Source organism: Triturus cristatus, chromosome 5_1, assembly GCF_964204655.1.
Source record: "Triturus cristatus chromosome 5_1, aTriCri1.1, whole genome shotgun sequence".
NCBI lineage: Eukaryota > Metazoa > Chordata > Amphibia > Caudata > Salamandridae > Triturus > Triturus cristatus.
The window spans coordinates 361,754,966-361,777,493 of record NC_140587.1 but is presented as its reverse complement, the minus strand read 5'-3'; the positions used below and the strand labels follow the sequence as shown (position 1 = coordinate 361,777,493).

Here is a 22,528-nt window from a genome sequence, read left to right as displayed (position 1 = left end):
GGTTACAGACGCACTTGTCTCAGAGGGATGGCCTCTTCTGTAGTTACATAGGATACCTTTGCCTTACATCTCCTATAACAGTCACAGATAAAAGGTACGGTACATGGCTTCTACCATCTGTCACTAAACTGTCTGTCCAAGTAATTGTTTACATTGCCCTATATTCTACACAGCGCTTTTGTAGAAACCTTTACCTATAACATTGCATCAGATGTACCCACTCCACTTATTTGAAATTATGATAGAGACAAAGTGCACTTTATGCTGGTGCACAAAGTACTTTACAATTATCAGGCTGCTGAACTGCCTGAATACCATTGGTGACAGTATGTAGAACACGCACACCAGCCTCCACCCTTAGAGTTCTTATGATTCTCTACTCTTGTTTATGTATTTTAGAAATATATTCATACACACGTGTGTGGGGGAGCACTTCCGGTAGAAAGTGGAAATCTCTACCTCTGTGGCATTGTGGCATGTAGGACTGAACAAATTCCTATGGGCTATGAACACTTGGATACTACACAACCAACTGAAGCTCAACTCCTCAAAAACAGATTTTCACTTCTGCAGCATGGCAAAAAATAAGACCTTGACTACAGTCAGCCTTAAATAAACTGGACAGCCCCTAACCACCTCTACCAAAGTAAAGAACCTAGGTGTGATAAAGGACTCTAACCTCACACTTCACCTACAGGTTAACCAAGTGACTTAAAGTGATCATGAGAATCCTACACAGGACATACCCCCATGCCCGAGCTACCTCAACAGCCGAGTCAACTTCCACGCTCCCAAACGCCACCTCCGATCAGCCAACCACGCCCTCGCCGCCGTCCCCCGCATCCGAAGAGCGACTACAGGAGGAAGGTCCTTCTCCTACCTGGCCGCCAAGACCTGGAACTCCCTCCCTACCGACCTGCGCCTGACCCAAGACCACCTCTCCTTCAGGAAGAAGCTGAAGACCTGGCTGTTCGAGCAGTAGCGGCACCCCCCCTCCCCAGCGCCTTGAGACCCTACGGGTATGTAGCGCGCTTTACAAGTGTCACTGATTGATTGATTGATTTTGGAGTCTACAACAGGGACCTTGCCTCAAGAACTATAATCTTCCCAAGACTCTACGATGCCAGTGGCCTTTAAATATGGCTCAAAAGCCACATACTACAAAAAGTACATTAGATCTAGTAAGCTGTAGCGAGACCAGTGCTAAACCGGAGTAGTCACCCCCTTTCTTTCAGAGATTGCATTATTGCCCCCTCCCCTTTTATAAAAAACGATAGGGTGTAACATCATTCTTTTAATAGGCATGCATACTTTTGAACACCCACCCAAAGAAAATAGGGATAGTCCGTGTTGGACTTGCCACCACGGAAAACAGTTTATATCGCGGTGTTTACACCGCAATATCTTTACAACGTGGGTATTACAACGCAAGTCATTACAATGACTTGCGCTGGATGGCGCTCTAACTTAAGGAATAGTATGATTTACCATTCCAGCACCTTCCCTACTGTACGTATACTGGAGTTAGAATAGTAAATCCTACTATTCCTAAATCCAGCGCAAGTCGTCGTAACGACTTGCGTTGTAAAGGCATCACGGTGTAAACGCCGCGATGTAACGTCATATATTCTGCCACCACATCAAGGGCTCCATACCCCCCTGTAGTTAGTCTGCAGCCAAGACAGGGGAAGCAGGCTGCCTCGGGATCTCAAAGCAAAACCTCTAGAAGCTTCATTCACATAAAAAGTCTAACTGCGCATAAATATTGGACCTCAGATACCAACTCTTCAGTACACTCCTGGACCTGTGGATACTCTGCCAGGAGGGACTGCTGAAAGGACTGCCACTCTGATGGACTGCTGCTCTGAAGGATTGCTGCCCTTCTGGACTAGACCTGCATCTGTTGAACCCAGGACCCCAGAGTGACTCTAAGTCAGCTGGTCTCCTGACTTTAGCCTCAGGGACAGAAGGCTCCAACAACTCGACCCCAGCACCTGGAATCTGCCATCTGTGAGTCTATCCTGCCCAAGTGGTGTCACACCAGTCCTGGAAACTTGGACATGGGCTTAAGGTGCTCTGCAAGCCTCTGTGGACCCAGCGGAACGGACGCACCTCCTTTGTTGCGTAGTGCATATTGAGCAGAACTGACGCATCTCCACTGTTGCATGGATCGACCCGGTCTTAAAGACACACATCACTCTTTTTGCCAGCAAATGCCTTTCAGCAATCCATCCTTGGCGCAGGCTCTCGCATCCCTCATCAATGGACTCTGCATCACTGCTTCTCAGAAACAACGCATTGCCCCAACTGCCAGACTTGGCATCTCAAGCCCTCATCTATGGGATCCTAAATGATGGCACAGGTCCTCGCATTGCATCCTCGTTCTACCCATTCGTTTTTCATTTTGGTCTTGTTTAATTAAAAGTCCCCATGTTTTCTAATTTGGTGTGGAATTGTTTTTGTGTGGTCTTTTTCCACTTTATTACTGTTCGAAGTGTTGCACAAATACTTTACATATTGCCTCCAGGTTAAGCCCGACTGCTCTGTGCCAATCTACCAGAGGGTTGAGCACAGGTTCATTTAGGGTTGGCTTGTTCCTCACCCAGACAATGATTGTCGTTGCTGCTTGACCAGAGCTCACACCCCAGTCAACCCACAACCCAATTTCTTACAGTCAGCATCTAGAATTTAGAAAGGAAATTTAAACCTAGCTGTTTCTTGCAACAATAGCAACTAGGTGAACTAAAAAAGGACTACTGGTCTGTATCTGCAAGCTGAAATCTTATCTCTGACACTATTCTGCTACTGCTAGTTTTCTCATGCAATGCTGCACAGCGACCTGCCACTACAACAAGACTGGTGCACACAAATCGTCCCATGTGACAGAGACATTCCTCCATAGACAACACTGCAACTAACTCGCGTGCAAACCATATGAATAAATAGAATCTCACTGCCTTTCAGCTGAAATCCGATCCAACTAATGATACAGGTAAGGGATGTATGGGCCCCATCAGAGTCCAAGCTCTTAACTTCCCAAGTTGATGAACAGGCCTAGTGTGTCAGCCTCCTATGTCCTTGCATTATCAAATCCTCAAACCACTACAATCTTATCATGTGGGCCCAACAAGAATCCTGCAGCTGGAACATCTAAAATATTATAACAATTACCTGTACTACACAAGGGGGGGGGGGGGTCGATCTGTGCCTTAGTTGCCACTCTGGTGGTCCCATGGACCTTCGTCCAGGTCTCTTTTCATTAAGGCACCTTCATAGAAGTAAACTAACTCCTCATAAATTCTCCAAGTTAGGAAAGATTAGCACAGAGTCAGAATTTACATCTTTAAGGTGGAGGGTGTTTTCCCATAGTATGAATTGAACACTCAGTTCCTCCAACTAAGATCTGCTCATATTTTAGTTATATGAGAGGAAAACGAAAAACATGCAATTTTTGGATGTGGTCTACTTAAAAGTGGTTTAACAGGAGGTGAAGAAGTGGCAACTTCTAAGTGAAAAAGTGTCCCCCGATAAACTAGGCTCCATGCAGGCAACTTCAATTTGCCTCTCCTGGATCTCCAATAAAGCTTGCTCAGTAAACCTTCTGGATTAACTTACAAAGCTGGATAAGAGGATCTTCCTCGTCTGCAGTCGCACTGAAGCACTCAATACCCCATTTAGTTTTGTTGCAAAAAATACATTTGATAATTTCCTTGTAGGTAACAACTGCTCAAAGGGCTCCTGCAGACTTGACCTTTTTTATTGTGTTATTTTATTTTATGTTTTAGTGGTTTGTTAAATCTTTTTTCACTTTGTCTTGTCCTCCACCCCCACGTCTTTTGCTAAATGCTTCTTTTTCCCCCATGATGGCTGCACCTGGTGGAGCGCTCATTTGACTTTCCAGACCTCTGCATGCACTCTATGATGCAGTGCATCCATAGCGCCGCTCATGCAAACCCAAGGTCCCATGACACTGCCCAGTTATCGTTGATCAGAAGTCAATCTTGGAACTTGATACTGTCCTGCAATTCACCATCGTGCTAGATAAGTTGCGCTGGATACTAAAATTGGCTGGTTTGCTGCTTTATGTACTGCTGCAAGTGTCACATGAAGGACGTATATGTACACCCCATCAATCAAGTAACACCAACCCCTATGAAAAATGATTGTTCCATCCGTATGCATGCAATGGAACTTGATAAATTAATCTGTGAAAAACTAAATACAGTATACTAATAACTATTGAAATCTAGCTAAAAACTTTTCCCACCCCTGCAATTATAGAAGCCATCCCAAGTAAGCTTATCCGGCTACCGGACGGTTACCTGTCGGCGGAGTGTTGGCCGGTTCTTTCCTGTTGAGCGATTCCATCGGAGCCACTGTTCAGAAGGAAGACGCTGGAATATCTGTATCGCGCACACGTTTTCCTCTGCATATAAAAGCTTGTGCATCCTTCCCGCCTCACTATTCGAGCTGCAGCCCTGGATACATGGGACATGTAGCTTCCATCGCTCCTTGAACAGGAACCTTTTTCCCCCATGGACTCTGTACAAGTTGCTCTACCGCCGTGTTGTCTTGAGCGAATCTAGGCTGGTCCCGGGGTCTGACTTTTCTTCATTGTTTCCCCCCTTGAGCTACCGCCCTCCTGTACGCTCTATTTTTGAAGTTCAGGCACGTCCCATGGCCATTGTTCTCTTGATATTTATGCCCTGAGGAAGGTGAGACCCAGATCAGGGTCGAACACCGAAATGCACGTCGGCCATGAAAGATATCTGTGGACCCCTACTGTCCATTATCTTCCCTTAAACCCTCCCGAGATTTACTTTTGAAAACGTTGATTTTTTAAAGCATATGTATCATCCGACTATACATTGTGGATATTCCATCTAGTATTTGCCATATTTAATGTTTGTTGTCCTTGACATAAAATGTTCGTTTGCTTTTCTATGGCCAAATATTGAGGTTATTCTCGTGTATAGGGATAAGTGGTCTACTTGTTCGTCATTTGTCAACTATGCATTGTCGGATCCCTGAACTTCAGGACGTATGAGTATGTGTGGGTATGAATCTGGAAGCTTGAATGATTGATGCATGTGGTGTGGGATGTGCTCTGTTTTTATTATGTCTTTATTTAATAATTAAATCTTTATGTGAATGAAATGAATAAAAAATAATTTTGATATGCTTTGCTATTTCTATGTTGGTGTGTTCTGGTCAGTAGGCCAGAATGTCAGATGACTGTACAATTGTGACGTATTGCACATTATTATCTAATGCAGGTAGAGAATGTGCTTTTTGAGCAGTTTATGGAGTTTTTTTTCACCCCGACAGATTGCAAATTCAGGTAGTGATGAGGCTAAATATTAGCATAGGTTACTATTGGCCAGAGTTCAATTTTCGTCCACATCTATTGCGACTATTCTATCAATATGTTTTTTTCAGATTTAGGCTCTTCTCTCTCCCTTTTTTTGAGCATTTTATTTATTACTGGAGGGCGATATCTTTTTTTGAATGTATAGGTCTTTGGTCAACAATGCACACAATATGATTTTTTAATTACATTCACTTGAGCTTCAAGAAGATCTGTCGGGGTCACTTATTTGACTGGCCACATGCAGTACCTGTGTTCTATGGTGTGCTTGCCACGTGTGTAGTCTATTTATGCATTTACTTTTCATTGTTCCAACATCCTGTTAACATCAATAAAGTTTTTTTCCAAGAAATACTGAACAATGGACTCCGCCCATTTGACGATCCATCATATACCACCCGAGCCATTAGCTGCGATTTATTTTGCAGCTTGGATTTCCACCAATTAAATGTAAAAGCAAAAGGCCATTAGATACTGCATCTCCATTGTTTAAGTTCCCTTCCTCTGAAAGTTAAAGCTGCTGAAAGATTGTAGCATGAACATTGTGTCTTTCATTTTGTGAACCATTTACAGTATTTTAAAAAACCTTAAAGACATGATAAACGAAAATATCCGATTTTGCTACAAGCATTAATGTGACTACTGAAAATAAATCTTTGCAATATGTCAGGAGCTTTCATCTCGTTAACCGCTTGTCGAAAGCTAAACTCAAAAATGTAAAACAGTATGAGTCAACAAGACCTAGGATTTAATTATTGTCTCAAATGTTTGCTTGCTTACTTTGGACCAGCTCACTAATCACTTCTACTTCCTTTTTATCTGGCTTATCCTGAAGGCCCCCAGTCCTGCTAGGTTTTTGGAAACAAGTGCCTTCATGGATAGCTTTCAGACCGTCCTATAAACCAACACTCTTCTCTTGGTTTGGCAATAGCCCGTAAGCGGTTAAACAAAGTTCTCTTATCTAATGAAATATCCATAGTTTAGAGGAATGTTGTGGGTTTCAGACCCAGTCGCAACATAACACCCATTATCGGATGCCTCAGAGGACAAGGGGATGGTGGTGGTGTGATCGCACTGGTTATTTTAGATCTGTCTGCAACATTAGTCACTCTCCAGCAGGTCATGGTGCTTAAACAACTCCTAAGTTGTTATCTTGTCCAAACTTTATCACGTCCACCTGTCCTCAGAATGTTCACTGCTATCCAACGTTAATTTGAGTTTCACATTTTATCTGATCAATGCATTGGTACTTTTACATCTATTTAGGACAATACCCAGGCCCTCATTCAGCTTGATGGACCCAGGGTAAAACGTTGTCCCGTTTGAAGCACGCTTGTTGGCCGTCTATAATTGACTGAGCACCAACTGCCATAAGGTTATTAAAGACCAGGATGGATATCTGGAGGAAGCAGGATAAGAGCATTTGGTCATCTTGACTGGGCCTTTGTTTTCAGACATCATCAAAAATTAAGAACCTGGGAAGACCATATCCCATGTCTTGAGTGACTACATGACACAACTGGGAGGGGGCGACCACCACTAGAGCAACAAAATGGGAGGTACTGGAAGAGGTGGTACAGGGTGCGTGCATGGGACTCACATGCGGGGTTCGCAGACAGCTACAACAAAATCTCAGGGCAGAGGAGTCGGAATTAGTCTAAGCACAGGTGGCAGACCAGTCCGACCTGAACGCCACAGCTCGGGAGTGGGACGTATGAGCACGCATAAGCAATATATGGGACAGACTAGATGAGTACATACTTCGTCCGTATCGTCAGCACTTGCATAGAGAGGGGGACAGGTCTGGATGGCTTCTGGCTTGGATTCTCCAGAGAGCAGGCCCCGACCACTGCTTTGTGTACATGGACAGATGAGACCGTGCACACTAGGGCCTCAATCCTGAAGGTGTTTCAACGACACCTACAGACAGTATATATAGCAGATCCGGCAGTTCAGGAGCATAGATACAAACCATACTTGCCGGCATTGACCTGGACGCGTCTCCCCACACTGGCAACTAGTGAGCTTGATGCACAGCTCTGCCTGGAAGAAATATAGGGAGCAATACTGATACTCCCGGGGGCCACAGCCCTGAAGGAGACGGTTTCCCATGCTGAGTTTTAATCTAGCGTACTCTGCCACTGTGACACAGGAACTACTGCAGGTTTATAGGGAGGCCTTTGACCAAGGAATCTTACCCCCCAAACATGAGACAGGGAGAGATCTGTATGATATTGAAACCGGGAGCAAACAGATTGGATCCCGCTTCTTATCGCCAACTCACTATGATAAATACAGATGCCAAAATACTATGTGAACTGCTGGCAACCCACTTGGCCCCGCATATTCCTCACCTTATACACGAAGACCAGTGTGGCTTCATACCTGGCCACCACACTGGCATGAACCTGCTGTGATTAACAGGAGGTGAAACACCGCGAGGAGGATCTCGTGCCAGGGTCAATAGACCTGGAAAAGGCCTTTGACACAGTTGACTGGAGAGATCTGCTGAAGTCCTTAAGATGGTAGGATTTGGGCCCCAGTTCAAAGTACTCTATACAGAACCATGCGCACGAGTGGGACAGGCCTGCTCGGAGGAGTAGGTACTGCAGCGGGGCACACGTCAGGGATGCCCACTTTCGCCCCTACTCTTTGCCCTGGCCATTGAAATCCTGGAGTCACAGATGAGAGCGGAGATGGGCCAGTGAGGTATTCTGGAAAGGGACACAACGGATGTATGACGATTCAACGCAAACAAACAACGCACACCACTACATCGCATTCATTACATCGCACACACCGTTACATAGCATGCATTCACCACGCAAACCACAACATCGCACAATGCCTTCACACGCATGCAAAAGACATTTACAACGCACACCAAGACCGCGCATTCCAGCACTCCGCCCGACACTCACGGCAAAACAGTACCGTACACTAACATAAACCCTAAGCCCTAACCCTAAAGCCTAAAACACGTACATACACGCCCCCTAACCCTAAGCCCTAACCCAAAAGCCTAAAACACTAGCCTATACGCCCCCTAACCCTAAGCTCTAACCCTAAAGCCTAAAACACTAGCATACACGCCTCCTAACCCTAAGCCCTAACCCTAAAGCCTAAAACACTCCCATATACAACAATTAACCCTAAGCCCTAAAACCTAAACCCCCCCCCCCCTCCACTGCACTACCCATAAACTACCCTAAACCCTAAAACAGCGTCGACCTTACCTGGTTCCAACGTTGTCTCCCCTGCCGCCCGTGTACCCGTGCCTGCGTTCTAACAGCGCCCGCGATGCAATGGCACCCGCGATGGAACGTCGTAAACGCACGCGGCGTAACGTCGCGTGCGTTGTGATGGCATGCGATGTAAGCGCATGCGATGCGACGCATGCGTTGCGATGGGTGTTCCCCGACACAACCCATGTAATCTCCCTATACGCGTATGCCACTCTTTTATAAAGCTTCTACCCGCTTGGCGCAGCCTAGGGTCCTGCAACATCTTGAGGCATTCGGTGAGGGGGGACTAGAGGCTCCACAATTGGACTTGTATTATTTTGCAGCGCAGCTACAGCATGCGTTCTGTTGGTTAGAGGACAGACAACTGGGAAAAACCACTCCTTGCCGGATGAATACATCCGGATAGGCTCCTGATCGCATTGATGCAGGACAGAGGGGTCTCTGATGATCTGCCCTATGTAGTACGCCACACCGCGAATGTATGGCTCCCTATATGGATAATTGCCCCTGTAAGGGAAATTTGCCTACACATGTCCTTTCAGGTGTGGAAGAAGGGACAATGCAATATCTTGACAGACCTCTACCCAAACAAAACGTTCATCTGATACGAACAGGCCTGCAACTACTTTACAATGGGACAGTATTTACACTACAATGTGCTGATGGAAATCGCCAAGATAACCTGGCTCACATATCCAAGCATAATGCAACCGACCCACACATTGGACATACTACTCACATGTGGTTCTGGTCGCAGGTTGATTTATCTCCTGTATAAAGCACCCCTCCCCTTACCCCCCCAGGCAGGAGCAACCTGGGATGATGACCTAGGTGGGCAAATAGATGACAAGATATGGAGAACCATAGGTCCGCTTACACACAGTATCCTGCAACGTTCGATTCAAACTGATTAATTACAACTTTTTGCACCATACTTAACTTACACCACTGAGGCTGTGGCGCATTTCTCTGACCTGAGCCGACATATGCCCTGGATGCAACACAGAGCAGGCAGATTTTTTACATTTAACATGGAGGTGTCCTGGGGTGTAGCAGTAATGTGGCAAGGGTGCGCGAGAGTACAGGTCTTCATAGAGCGGAGGAGCTATTACAATGCCTGCTGGGCCACATTAAAAAACAGAGGAAGAGAAAAATGGCATACAAGTTGCTACAACTGAGGTAACGTGTTAGCCAAGCGTATAATCACCATCGCCTGGATGGGGGAAGAGAGGCCCAGACATAGCAGCATGGCTTAGAGATTTGCGAGAGTGGACTCTAGCAGAAGAAGTCCATATGAAACTAAATAGTAGGGATGCTAAGTTGCAGGCGAATTTGACTGAATGCCGGGAACTATGCAACTCTGCCCTGAACTCCAAAAACATCCGTAGCCAATCAGTATGAGTCATAGGCCAATGGGAATACATCTGGCGGGGATAAGAAAGCGACCAGAGAGTAGTATGTGTATGACAGTTGTAAGACATTCCCCGATTCCATTTTACAAATGCAATGCTATACATTACCTCATTGTCATGTGTATTATCTATGTCAAACAGATTCCCGTGGTGTTCCCGATACTGTGCATAAGACACTTGTAAAATTAGGAAGCTAATCTTTGTTGGATAATCAGCGTTCTCTAAAAATAAATCTTAGTTTTATCTCCCTTAAACTTTTCTTTTACCTCTAGGTGCCTCTGTCAAGACTAGACCGTACTACAGGTACAGAAATCTTTGCATAGACGGCCTCAACTATCTCTGCTAAGAATGGAATCTATCAAACATTTAACAGCTCAGCTACTTCATAGCGCTTTTAACTGATTCGGGCACTCTGCTCCTGATATTACTCCACTGTTTTCCAGTTCATGTTCACATTACATTTAAGACCAGTTTCTTTTTAATCCACATCTCTGAATTGCAAGGATTGATCTGTCAGAGCACAAACCCACACAAATCCTTGCTCCCTGGGTGCACTCCTCTACCGGGCAGGCAGCGGTGTAGTCCCTATACAGACTTTGGTGCTCTCTGATGGACCAGTCTCTCTAGTCAGGGAAAGCTTTGGTAGTGCCTTGTCTCTATTATACAGTTCAGGACTTCAAACAAAACAGAAAAGGGTCTTAAGTTTGAAGATTTATTTCGAAAATATTCAAAAGGCAAAATTGCATTGAATCAATTAATAATTCAGTCAATGTGCTAAGCCCGAAAAGAGAAATTGATGAACTCGGGAGAGTTCAAATATAAAACAGACAGATTCACCTTCTATTTTTTCCCCCATCATAATTCCACACACTTTTATGGGGTTTTAGATAAAAGGTTCATATATTCACTGCTTTAGTACATGGCTCCCTGGCTCCTAACCAGTGGGAATCGAGCAAAGAGAAACATTTGAGAAAGAATAGATGATATTCTCACTATTCTACTGCATTTGTTGCTATGCCCACATCTGGCAAATGGGGCACAAATGTTTCATTGTATGTTATTCCGTTTGGGACAGCTAAACTCGGTCTTGAGAGAAATACGTTTCCCTTGCAACATTCACTAAAGTCCTGGTCTCGCTCCATGGAGCTTAGAGGTTCTTTATTAAAGCGAGGAATGAAACCTCAAAGTTACTCATGTGATGTAGCACGTTGTCATGTCAAAGATGGACGAGAGAGACCAAGTTAGCCCGATTTTCTTATTCCATAGTTTCCAAGTTTATCAGCTTTGAAATCTTTACAACTGGCGTCGATGGTTCGTTTTTTGGGAGAAAAAAAAAAGGGCTACCCTGCAAGTGGTTGCCTCTCTGGAGAAGAGCATCTCGGCAAGGCCCTTCTCTTGTAGCCTGAGGCAGGGGGCGAGAGGGTTTCCAAATCTGGTTCCCAACATGAGACAATCGTCTTCATTTCTTCCGGTCCTTGGTATTCCCAGTCTCCTTTCAGTTCAGAAAGCACTGAAAACATTCCTCTTCTGGAGATCTTCTGTGCAATGTGGAACATGCCAGCCTCTTTACTCTCTTGGTTTAAGCACTGAGAGACACACTGCAGTGGTCGAGCCCTCTCTAAAGTCGGATTACATCGACCACAATGCTCTGCATGTCAGAGCAACTTGTATCATCTGCACTCGCCAGAATAAAAACTGGTTTTTATATTTGGACACGCAAACTCAAGAAACAAACACTTCCCCAATCCTTCTCTAGTTGCACCCCTAGAATATGAAACTCCCTCCAGTATGCCTTGCCCCAGACCTCCAAAGTACAGGAAGGAATCAAAACATCCTTGTTGATGTAGTACCTTACTCAAGAGAACTACGCGATCCTAATATTCTATTATTTAAAAGACTTTTTTTATTTTCCTAAAAACAAGGGGTGCCCACGTAAAAAGGCAGGAGGTTTACTGCATCTACTCACCTGTGCATATCAATCACTTCAGCTTGTAAGGCCTACATCACACAGACATCAGTGACTTGGAATGTAATATAGCAGTAGCGGCTGCTACTGGGCAATAGGGGAGGGTTTAAAAAATATATATATATTAAAAGAAAAATTCACTTACCTTCTGGCTTTGTCAATGCAGGATACAGGAAGCGCGCAGGCTCCCAGACTCCCCTAGCCAATCGAAACACTGCTGTCACCAGCATCACAGCAGCATCGTGATTGTGCTCAGGAAGGGAGTGGAAGCCTGTGCATGTTCTCCACCCGGGCTGTGCAATACAGCCCCGTGGAGAAATGCCAAGTGCGCATGACTGTTTGGCTGGCCAGGCCAGACCATCACTCCGCCCCCTGCTCTGAAGGCAGCCCAGCCCGCCCCCTCAGAGCCAGTAGTGGAAAGTAAAGTGATAATAAAATGGTGTTATTATAATTTTATTTTTCCTGTGGGACCACCCTCCTCTGCCTTAGCAGAGCAGCCGCTGCTGTAATATAGGCACTTTCACCTGAACCCTAACACTTTCGTATGGTCACCTCAATATGCATGATGCCAGATGTCATTTTAAAGGCCTGTATTATGCCAAACTAAGTGCTTTGACTCAGTTCTCAATAGAATGACTGCACAGGCAGACTTGATGACCAGTGACAAGCGTAGCATTTAATTTCTGGACATATTCCAAATTTTACCACGGCCCTTCTCAAGGTACTCATTTAAGAAACAAAAACACGCAAGGATGAAAAACTGAACAAGCGCTTAAACACAGTGATACCAACTAATGACGCCGTCCACTGACTAGCCTGTCAACTCCATTTTAGAAATCGGATTTGACGGGCTAGTCGCGAACACCATGTTGGTATACCAATTAAAACAACGGGACATACATTTGACATGGAAACATTTGCTAGAACACCAATAGTGGTCATCTGTCTGTAGGATGGATGGTAAAAGCCTACCTCTCGTGAAGCCTGCTCTCAGACTCCTTCAGTTTGGTCTTCAGATGCCGTATCGCCACCTCCTTCTGCTGCAGTGGTGTCAAATACTGCTCGGGGTTGGGTGGTTTAATGCCGTGGTTGTCGCCACAGGAGTTGTACCTGGCGGTGCGTCTGTAATGAGAAAAGAGACTGCTAGCCTTCCTGTAAAGATGCATTCATTTACTGTTGACGCGCGACATGTCAAGATCAGACGAATCTAACAAATGACTTTCTTACTTGGTGCTGGAGAGAGACCAAATTCCACACTCCACTGTGTATTAAAAGCATGTTGGCACGTGCAACAAGGCCAGAGTTATGCCTCTGCCTTCACACTGCAGCCAGCAACAATTTGCACATGGTCAGTGACTGGCTACCGCCCTCCCCCTATGACCACACCACCCCCGGACACAGCACCCAGACGTGGTATCTTTGGAAGGCGGGGGGTCGCGAAACCCCCCGGCCGTATTTATTAAGTACAAAAACAATAAATTTCCAACTTGCATGATAAACGGTTATACAAAATTCAGCAGGACATTAGATACATAATTGTCAACAGGTGTGAGTGTCTATCCTTAACAAAGACTCTAATACAAATTGTTTCCTAACCGAATCTAACATCCTCCTCTGCAATTTTGTATACTAACATTTCTGGGCCATATGGCAAGGTCGCTAACCGGTGTCAGGTCCTACTAGCTGCGCCTCCCCTACAGGTGTGCGCATGCGCAGCCGGGCCCGGTAATTACCCGGTCCACGCCGTGAACTTCATTTACCCACTAAAGGAGGGCCCTTACTCTGCGCCATCCGGTGACGTCATGAGTATGCGCGCGCGGGGTGGCTACCAGCCTAAGGAAAGCGTGACTCCCCAACCCGCGCCCCTTTGAAGCACCAGTTACCTTGCCCCTGAAGTTCTAGGAGGGGCCAATGGCCCCTCCCCCTGGGCGGGCACCTCCGTAGGATGATGCCCGCCCCCTCAGACCTTCAAATAGTTGCTCACCGGTCATGACCTTACCGCATGCCCCTCATACCTAATAAATACGACGACCTAAGGAAGAAAATTCTAAAGGACAACTACACTGACTAAAAACACAGGTCATGTACAACATCATAAAGCTACTAGGGAAGAAAAGGCCTAAACACGACTGCAACAGTTTGCACATAATCCAAAATCAATCGCTACCTAGGGAGAAAAAGGGCTACAAAAAGCATAGTCAAAACATAACTGCACAATACCATATTGATCACTACAATGGGAGAAAAAGTCCTAACAGAACAACCTCATCAGAAACCAACATTTCATGATTACCCGCGCCCAAATGCCCGCTAGTTGGGCAAACAACACATCAACTACGTACTCCAGGGATGGTGGGTGGGGAAAAGTTATCAGCCCCGAGCGCCGGGGCACGTCCTATGTGGGGGAGCGTCCAGGGAACAAGGGGGTCACCTGGGCGCTCCCCACCGCTTTATCCCCCCCCCAGTGGCCCGCCCCCCCCTCCCTTCCGACCCGGATGTCGATTAACGACATCCGGGTCATCCAGGCAGCCAATCGGCGGTAGGGCGCGCCCCCTAGTGACGCGCCCCACCACCGAGTAGGCCGGGGGGAGGTCGCCGCACAGCCATGCAGGCGGGGGGGCCAAAAGCCCCCCCCTTTCCATTCTGAAACATTTAACAAGTGCAAGCTCCCTGCATGCAAGGAATGATGTGCGATTAGCAGCCAGAGTTGCTGACTCTGAAACCCGAGACCGGATGAAACAAACGAGTGCTCCGTGCAAACGGCCATGAGCAGTGTGTGGTGGCATTTCACACATTTTTGTTTAACATAAGGTGGCGCTGGCACCGGAGGCCCATCCAGCAGTACACTGCTCACGCGCCAGTGTGCGCCACAGAAGGCGATGTGGTCATTCCCTCATTTCCATGGGTTGTTGCCCAAGCCAGTGCGATAAGATCTTTGCATGTGGTCTTTCTTTTTTTGCAGATTTATATAGCGCGAACTCGACCCGAAGGTATTGGAGCGCTTTACATGAGCACCGGTTACGTTACACATTCAGGCAAGGGGAGATTAAGTGATTTGCCCAGAATTACAGGATGTGGACGCGACCCCGAGGCTCGAACGCTGGTTTCCAGAACCAAAGTCGGCAGTCTAGCCTGACGGACCACATCCTCTCACCAATTATTGTTCAAGTGTAATTTACATGAGTTGTGTAATGAGGGGTCCACTGAGCACCAGATACACTTCACCAATGCTGCAGTCATGGACTAGAAATACGAGGGGTTGGGTGGGGGGGGGGTCTCTCTCTTTTGAAGTTCACCTATGATTGCAGCAACATGCGTATTTATAGCATGCGACTTCAAACAACATTTGAAGGTCTTCAGCTTCCCTCAGGTGGCCTTCTGCAGACAAACATAAATCCAGGATAACTTAGTAAGTTTGCTGGAGAGGGCATATGAGCCTAGCCGGCTGTAGGTGCATCAGGTCAATCCAGGGCCATAAATCAAATTTGCCAAACCAGGTCCTGGATTTTGGTGCCAGCTTTGACACTTGGCCTAAAATTGTGTCTATCAGAGTGAACTGCTTTATTAGACTGTATCAGACTATTAGAAAGTCAGCCTTTTGCCCCATTTTTTGCTGAATGATACTGGTGGTAACTGACCAACTGTACCCTGGGGTCTGCTAAGCAGGCCCAGTCCAATGTTTAAAAAGGTACATGCAATAGGGTACACTTACAATTGTCAATGACAGACCTCATAAGTACCTAGTAGATAATAGGGCCAGGGGTTGCAATCTACCTATAAGTCCCTAGTGTATAATAGAGCATGGAGGTTTAGAGGCTCAGCAGATTTCCTGCACTTGCATCTGTGAGCTGCTGTGAACCGGCTGTCATTTTACAGGCAGCCTGGAGTTGCAGTCGGTCTTTAAAAGTAAATTGTATGAAAACTCTACTGTGGTATGAGCACATTAAAAGTGATAATTTACCTTCTTTTTACATATTAGGTACGCCCTAGGTCTCCCCTAGTTGTCCCAGGGGTGGAGGGTCATGTAACTATAAGCCGGGACCTAATACGAGAAGTTTTATATGCCCTGATGAGGCAGAAACTGCCTATTTATTTCCCCCCCATTATGGATACTTGCCCACAGCGTGGAGCTCCATAGGCTAACATTGCAATATTTTATTTAGGTATAACTATTGCTAAGTAAGGAGTTAAATATTCAAGGACTCAAAGGATTGGTACTCATAAATGTAACAACTTGCAACTGTTGAATTTATCCCAATTAGTTCAAAAGAGAAGTTAAAGAACTTTCTCTTCTGTGAGCCGAAATCCAGCCTTCTAGTGGTCTCTGCCGATTGGTCAGCCTTAACAGGCATAGCCACGCTGCTTTGATAAGGTGATCAGTGGTCTGGCAGGAGCAGAAGTTATCTGATGGAGAGCCGTGCAGCTGTGGAGGTTAGGTCCTAGAGAGGGGGCTGAGTAAATCAAACCAAGCTCAAAGAGAGCAGATTATTAAGGAATGCCAGGCGTGCCCACCTCCACATCCTGAGTCCCAGCCAGATGGCAGACTTTGCAGAGGTCAGGGGGAGAAGAGCTAATAATGAGCCACACTGTGGGTTGGTCTAGCCAGCTCCTAGTCCTCTGAATGGAAATCATTCATGTTGGATTTGGGAAGTGCAGTGCTTTGTGGGACACGAAGATGCCACACTTTACAGGAAGGTGTCATGCTTTGGGTGGCACCCAGCATCTCATTGGACAGAGGTGACCATCTGCTTGTCACCCCAGAACACTGAATAAGTATGTGAGAGCTACAAAGTTTCTCAGATCTTCTGCCTGAAACTACAAGAAAAAGAGGCACTGACCTGCTGGAATCTGGATTTGCATCCAAAGGCATGCACTCTGAAGGACAATCTCGTACTACAGCTCTGGGGACTGTGCCTTTCTTTAAGAAGGATTAAGGAGAAGACTCTCTGCAAGCTACAATCGAGCAACTAATGGAAATAATTTCTAGCAATGTCGACTTAGCTGTGTCCTAAATCTTCCTCAGTGATTTCAATCTTCACTAGTCTAACCCCAACAATCACGCTATATCTTGCCTTAAAGCATTATTAAATGATCAAGAACTGATTCAGCACTGTGACCAACCAACTCATAACAAGGGAGAAACTCTAGACCTCATTATCTCGAAAGGGCAGACCATCACTTTGGATTCCATTACCCCTTGCGATTGGTCCGACCACCACTGCATACTCTTATATTAATAGGGAGGTGTTGATGAGGAAGGTTCAACCAACTAAATCAAAGATCTGGAAAAGGGACCTCAGATCAATAAACTCAGATGAACTAGCTGCCCACTGTAAATCTGCCCTCTCCTCCCAAGCTGACTTGGTTGAGGTAGTCACTCATCGACTCCTACAACTCGACCATCTCTAACATCATGGATGACATTGCACCACTCCAACAAAAAAATGCCTCAACAAAAATATCCAAACCATGGTATATCGACAATTTAAACATGGAACGCAGCAACCTGAGGGCAGCTAAACGTTCCTGGAGATCCAAACCCTCCACGGACCAACTAAAACTCCTCAGAGATGTTAGGAGCCTCTACAACAAACAAATCAAGAGCACAAAGGCAGACTCCTTCAGACACCAACTGTATCAAGCTGCTAACCGCCCCAAGAAACTTTTCGAATTGGTCAAACAGCAATCAGTTGTAGGTCCAAACCACCCAGACTCTGGAGGCAGCCCACCCTCATGTGACGAACTGGCTGCTTTCCTCACTGAGAAATCAAGACTTATCATTGACCTCGTCTCGAAGAAGGCTTTACTGCCAGTCTCTAGTTCCGCACCACCCATAGACCTCTTAGAAAAGTGCAATCCTATCACCCTGAACACCAAGAACAATGAGTCATGGGGTTCCTTTACCCCGCTCAGTGAAAAATACATCAACAAGATTCTTCAGAATATCAACCCATCTAACCACTTCAGTGACTCGTTGCCCCGGCCATCTTCAAAGAAATCAAGAATGTACTCATCCCCACCAGGACAAGGATTGTTAACGCTTCTCTATCACAAAGCACAATCCCTGACTGCCTAAAAGCAGCTCAGGTATCACCTATACTAAAAAAAACACTAACACCGACAAAACTGACCTCAATTACTTCTGCCCTATCTTCAACATCCCCACCCTAGCCAAACTCCTAGAATAATGCATACAATCCCAACATTGTGCTCACATAGAGAATTTGCAACTCTTAGACCAGCATCAATCCACCTTTTGGAAGGGGCACAGCACTGAATCGGCTCTCACTCACGTTATTGATGACATTTTAAAAATGCTTGACCAATACGATTCCTGTCTCCTGATCCTCCTTGACCTTTCCTCTGCATTCAACACGGTTAACTGAGTAAAGGCAAAGCCCCAGCCCTCTCCAGTACTCATGGGTGTCCCCCAAGGGTCCACCCTATCTCCTATCCTCTTCAACCTTTTCTTGGAACCATTAGCTAATTCATTAAACTCCACGAACATTCCCTTCCATATGTATGCGGACGATACGCAACTCTATTTGAAAATCTCATCCCCGGATAACATAATTTCACTCAACACTACCCTAAATTCATCTCAAAATTGGTTAACTGAAAACCATCTCATGCTCAACCCCTCCAAAACTGAATTCCTGCTCATCTCTCCTCCGAACCACATCCCCAAGCCAGACCTTTGGATGAATCACCTCACTGCTTTCAACTGCACCCCTTTCATCATAGACACAGCCAAATCTCTCGGACTCACGCTGGACAAGCACCTGAATATGAAAAATCATATCAGCAATGTGTGTAAGGGAGCTAACCACCTGATGAGGAAACTCAGACATCAAACCATTCCTTCCACAAACTGATTTCAAGCAGGTGGTCCAAGCGCTTGTCTTGCCGAGGCTAGACTACGGCAGCGATGTGCTCTGTGGCCTTCCCAAATACACCCTGGCTCCCCTAAGGGCATCACTGAACGCGGTGGCTAGATTGGTTACATGCACCAAAAGAAATGAGCACATATCACTAGTCCTAAAATCTCTTAAATGGTTGCCCTACGAAGCTCTAATTCAGTTAAAGACTGCTGTTCTGGTGCAAAAAGCCCTTCACTTCAAAACTCCCAGGTACCGAGCACACAAGCTTGAATTATCCTGTGGTGGTAGAGCCTCAAGAAGCGCTAACACTTTCCTATTGAAACCACTCATCCTTAACAAAAAGAACTTGTCACCGAGCCTTCTCCGGCACTGCCCAGAAGATATGGAACTCTCTTCCACCGGAAGTAAGCTGAATCTCCTCAACGACTGCTTTCAAACTGGAAGCCAAAAGATTCCTAATGAATAAATTCTTACCTTGATTGGGATAGGCTCATCTGCCACGTGCATTTTGGGAATTGCAGCCCAGACATCTCAGAGACCCTCTAGGAGATTCCAGACTTTTGGATTGGGGATTTGGACACTTTGAAAATATAAGGAGACCTTCAGGAAACACCTCTGGAATTTTGGAGAATTTATGTGAAAAAGATCCATGAGGTGATCGACCAAGCGGACTACTTTCAAATGTGATTCGGCCAGGATTTCAGGTTCACCCCGCTCAAAGCTCCGGATCTCCAGACTACCATGATTTGACCTGCGAATAGCAGAAAGTCATGCCGGCGAACTCTTTGAATTTAGCTTGCTGGAGAGTTGAGCAACGTCCGAAGCAAAGGCTCCAGAAAAGTCAGATGCAAAGGCTCCAGAAAAGTTACTAAGTGTGAAGGTACAAATCCCAATTAGTGTATCCAACCAGGGCTCCATCGCGGTCGGCCTCAAACTTTGACCCAGTCAAGCGAGACCAGTTGCCCCAGAGTGACTATGTAGGTTTTTAAGCAATATAAAGTGGTTAATCTTTCAAAATTAATATCTTCGGTTTCCTACATTATTTCCTTTTTGTGTTGATTTGTGTATAAAAATATTTTATTTTTAGGTCAACCTAAAAAGCGCATGCACTTTCTGAAAGCCATGCTATATTCAGTCTATGGGCTTTAAACATGCCAAGAATTTTTGGTTGGTTATGTGGCCTGCCTTTTGAAGTTCATTTGCTCTGGTGAGTAGTGTACATCTGTCCTGCCCTTGGGTCCCAGAGGACTTCACTGATTGTTCCTCTTTGTCTGCCATTCGTTGCCTCCTCGCTAGCACCCCATCCCTCCAGTCATTGCAATGCACCGTGGAAATTGCTTTTTTTTTAGGAAACGGCAGCCACAGTAAAAATTAAACTCTGCTTCCTTTCCTTAAAAAAAAAAAAACACAAAAAAACCCAACAAAAAAAAACAAGGACAGCAAGGAATTTACATGTAGGACTGCACACTTCTGTTATAATTGGGTTTTCGCGCACGGATTGCCTTCTGATTTCTTCGTGGGTAGTCTCATTCTAAGTCCTCTAAGCAGTTCTGCTAGCTGGTTCTGTGGTCTCAGTGGTAATACCTCATTCTAAGTCCTTTAGACAGTGCTCCCAATTGCTACTCTGGTCCCATCTGCAATGCCTCATTCTTAGTCTTTCAGACAGTGATGCCAGCTGGTACTTTGGTTCCCCTCAGTAATTCCTCCTCCTAAGTCTTCCAGACAGTGCTGCTAGCTGCTACTTTGGTGACACTATTAATTCCTTATTCTAAGTCCTCTAGACAGGGCTGCTAGCTGCTTCTCTGGTCCCGTCGGTAATTCCCACATTTTAAGTCCTCTAGGCAGTGCTGCAACTGTGTCCCTGTTCCCAGTGGTAATTTCCCGTTATTAGTTCTCCATACAGTGTTGCTAGCTGCTTCTCTGGTCCCGTCAGTAACTCCCCCATTCTAAATTCTCTAGGCAGGGCACCAACTGTGTCTCTGGTCATACTGGAAATTCCTCATTCCAAGTCCTGTAGACAGTGCTGCTAGCTGCTACTCTGGTCCTGTTGGGAGTTCCTCATTCTAAGTCCTCTACGCAGCACTGAAGCAGTCTCTGGTCATACTGGTAATTTCTCATTCTTAGTCCTAAAGACAGTGCTGCAGCTGCTTCTTGGTTTATACATCCACCACACTCCAAACCAAAACACACAGATAAAAGACATTGTCATTTACAACGCCAATAGGTCGAACTCTAAAAAAGGAGAGACCTATTGCATTGCAAATGCTTGTTCTAAAATGGTGTGGGATTTGTGATTTATATTGTGTGTTTCTTACTCATGTGATGTATTGCTGTTTTAAATGCTTTACACTCCCAAGTTAGGCCTGACTGTTTATGGTCAGCTACCAAGGGTTGTTCAAGGGGCTAATGTACTGAGACCTTTACAGGACCCTATACAAGGTTAGTGGCCTTATTACTAGGGGTAGCTGCATACTCACCCATACCAGTAGTCCACTTTCCAACACAGACTTTCCAGCCCTAAAAATAATTTTCCTATGTAGGGGGTGGGGTGGAGGGGAGCCTTAAAAGGGGAGGTGTCTGGAGTGGGGCTCAGGCTTTGAGCCCACTACCACCTGGTCATTTACCGAAGGGGCAGATTTATAGCTTGCAATTGCTAGAGCCCACCCTCCTACAAAAACAAATAAAGGCTTCTTCAACTGTCGCAAACAACCTGGGGAGGTTGCAAAATCCCCGATGTATGGTGGCTGCCCAAAACCTCCAAACACTAGCTGGAAACCGGCTTTCTGCAGTGGATTCCAGTGCAATTTGATTTCTCCTCTTCACCAGGAGACTAAGTGAAGAGAGCAGAGAAAACTCATGATGGCACTGGGTCAGTTGGTAGTTTACTCCATTTCAAAATGTAAATGTCAGCAACATAAATATGCTAACACAAACTGGACAATGTTCAGTTTAGTTGTACCTCAAATATATGCTTCCACTACCATCACCCTCTTTAGCCCATTTTTAGGTCGAGCATCCGAAACCTTTTGTATATACTTTAGTATATACTTATATTATATACTTATATGTGTATGTACTACGTGGGCTCTGGAGATCAGCCCTAGACTGGTCTGCTTCCATTTAGGGACGTTTTCTTCTGTTCAACTGCCCCTATTTACTGTCTTGATAGAAAAGGACCAGCAGAGGTCAGTAAAATACTAGAATCACTTTAGCATTCTCTAGATTCCAGTCCATAGAAATGGTCTTCCAAGAGCACCCGTGGACAATATTTTTTTTCAAATCTTGTATTTTCAATGAAATGACCACCAAAAGCCCTGATTTTATATTAAAAAGAGAGCTTTGGACCATACCATTTCCCGCAGAAAGGCAAGATTTCTCTTCATGTGTTCCCATACCTGGCATGTCATGCAGTTTGGTGCTTACTTTCCCTTCATGTTAATGAACAGTAGATGTTTCAGCGCCCAGGCTAATGTGCTGCATAGCTAAATACATACAAGGTGCCAAAGGTGAGACAGATTGCATTGCAAATGCTTGTTCTAATTGGGCTAATCTTAAACTCATGTTGTACACACGCATGTTGGGACAGAAAAGTCCCCTGCATTGTAATGGACGTGCTCCCCTGCTGAGTGCCTGAGATGCATGAATATCTGGATCCT

General features: G+C 45.5%; 1 protein-coding gene across 1 annotated transcript in view; it reads right to left on the bottom strand.

Annotated features, from left to right (window-relative positions):
• Positions 1–22,528, bottom strand: part of SYBU (syntabulin) — a 208,833-nt gene that overhangs the window by 4,316 nt on the left and 181,989 nt on the right. Inside the window, exon 6 of the mRNA XM_085605080.1 lies at positions 12,964–13,113. Within this exon, the coding sequence (XP_085461206.1) occupies positions 12,964–13,113 (150 nt within the window). The remainder of the gene's footprint in view (positions 1–12,963; positions 13,114–22,528) is intronic.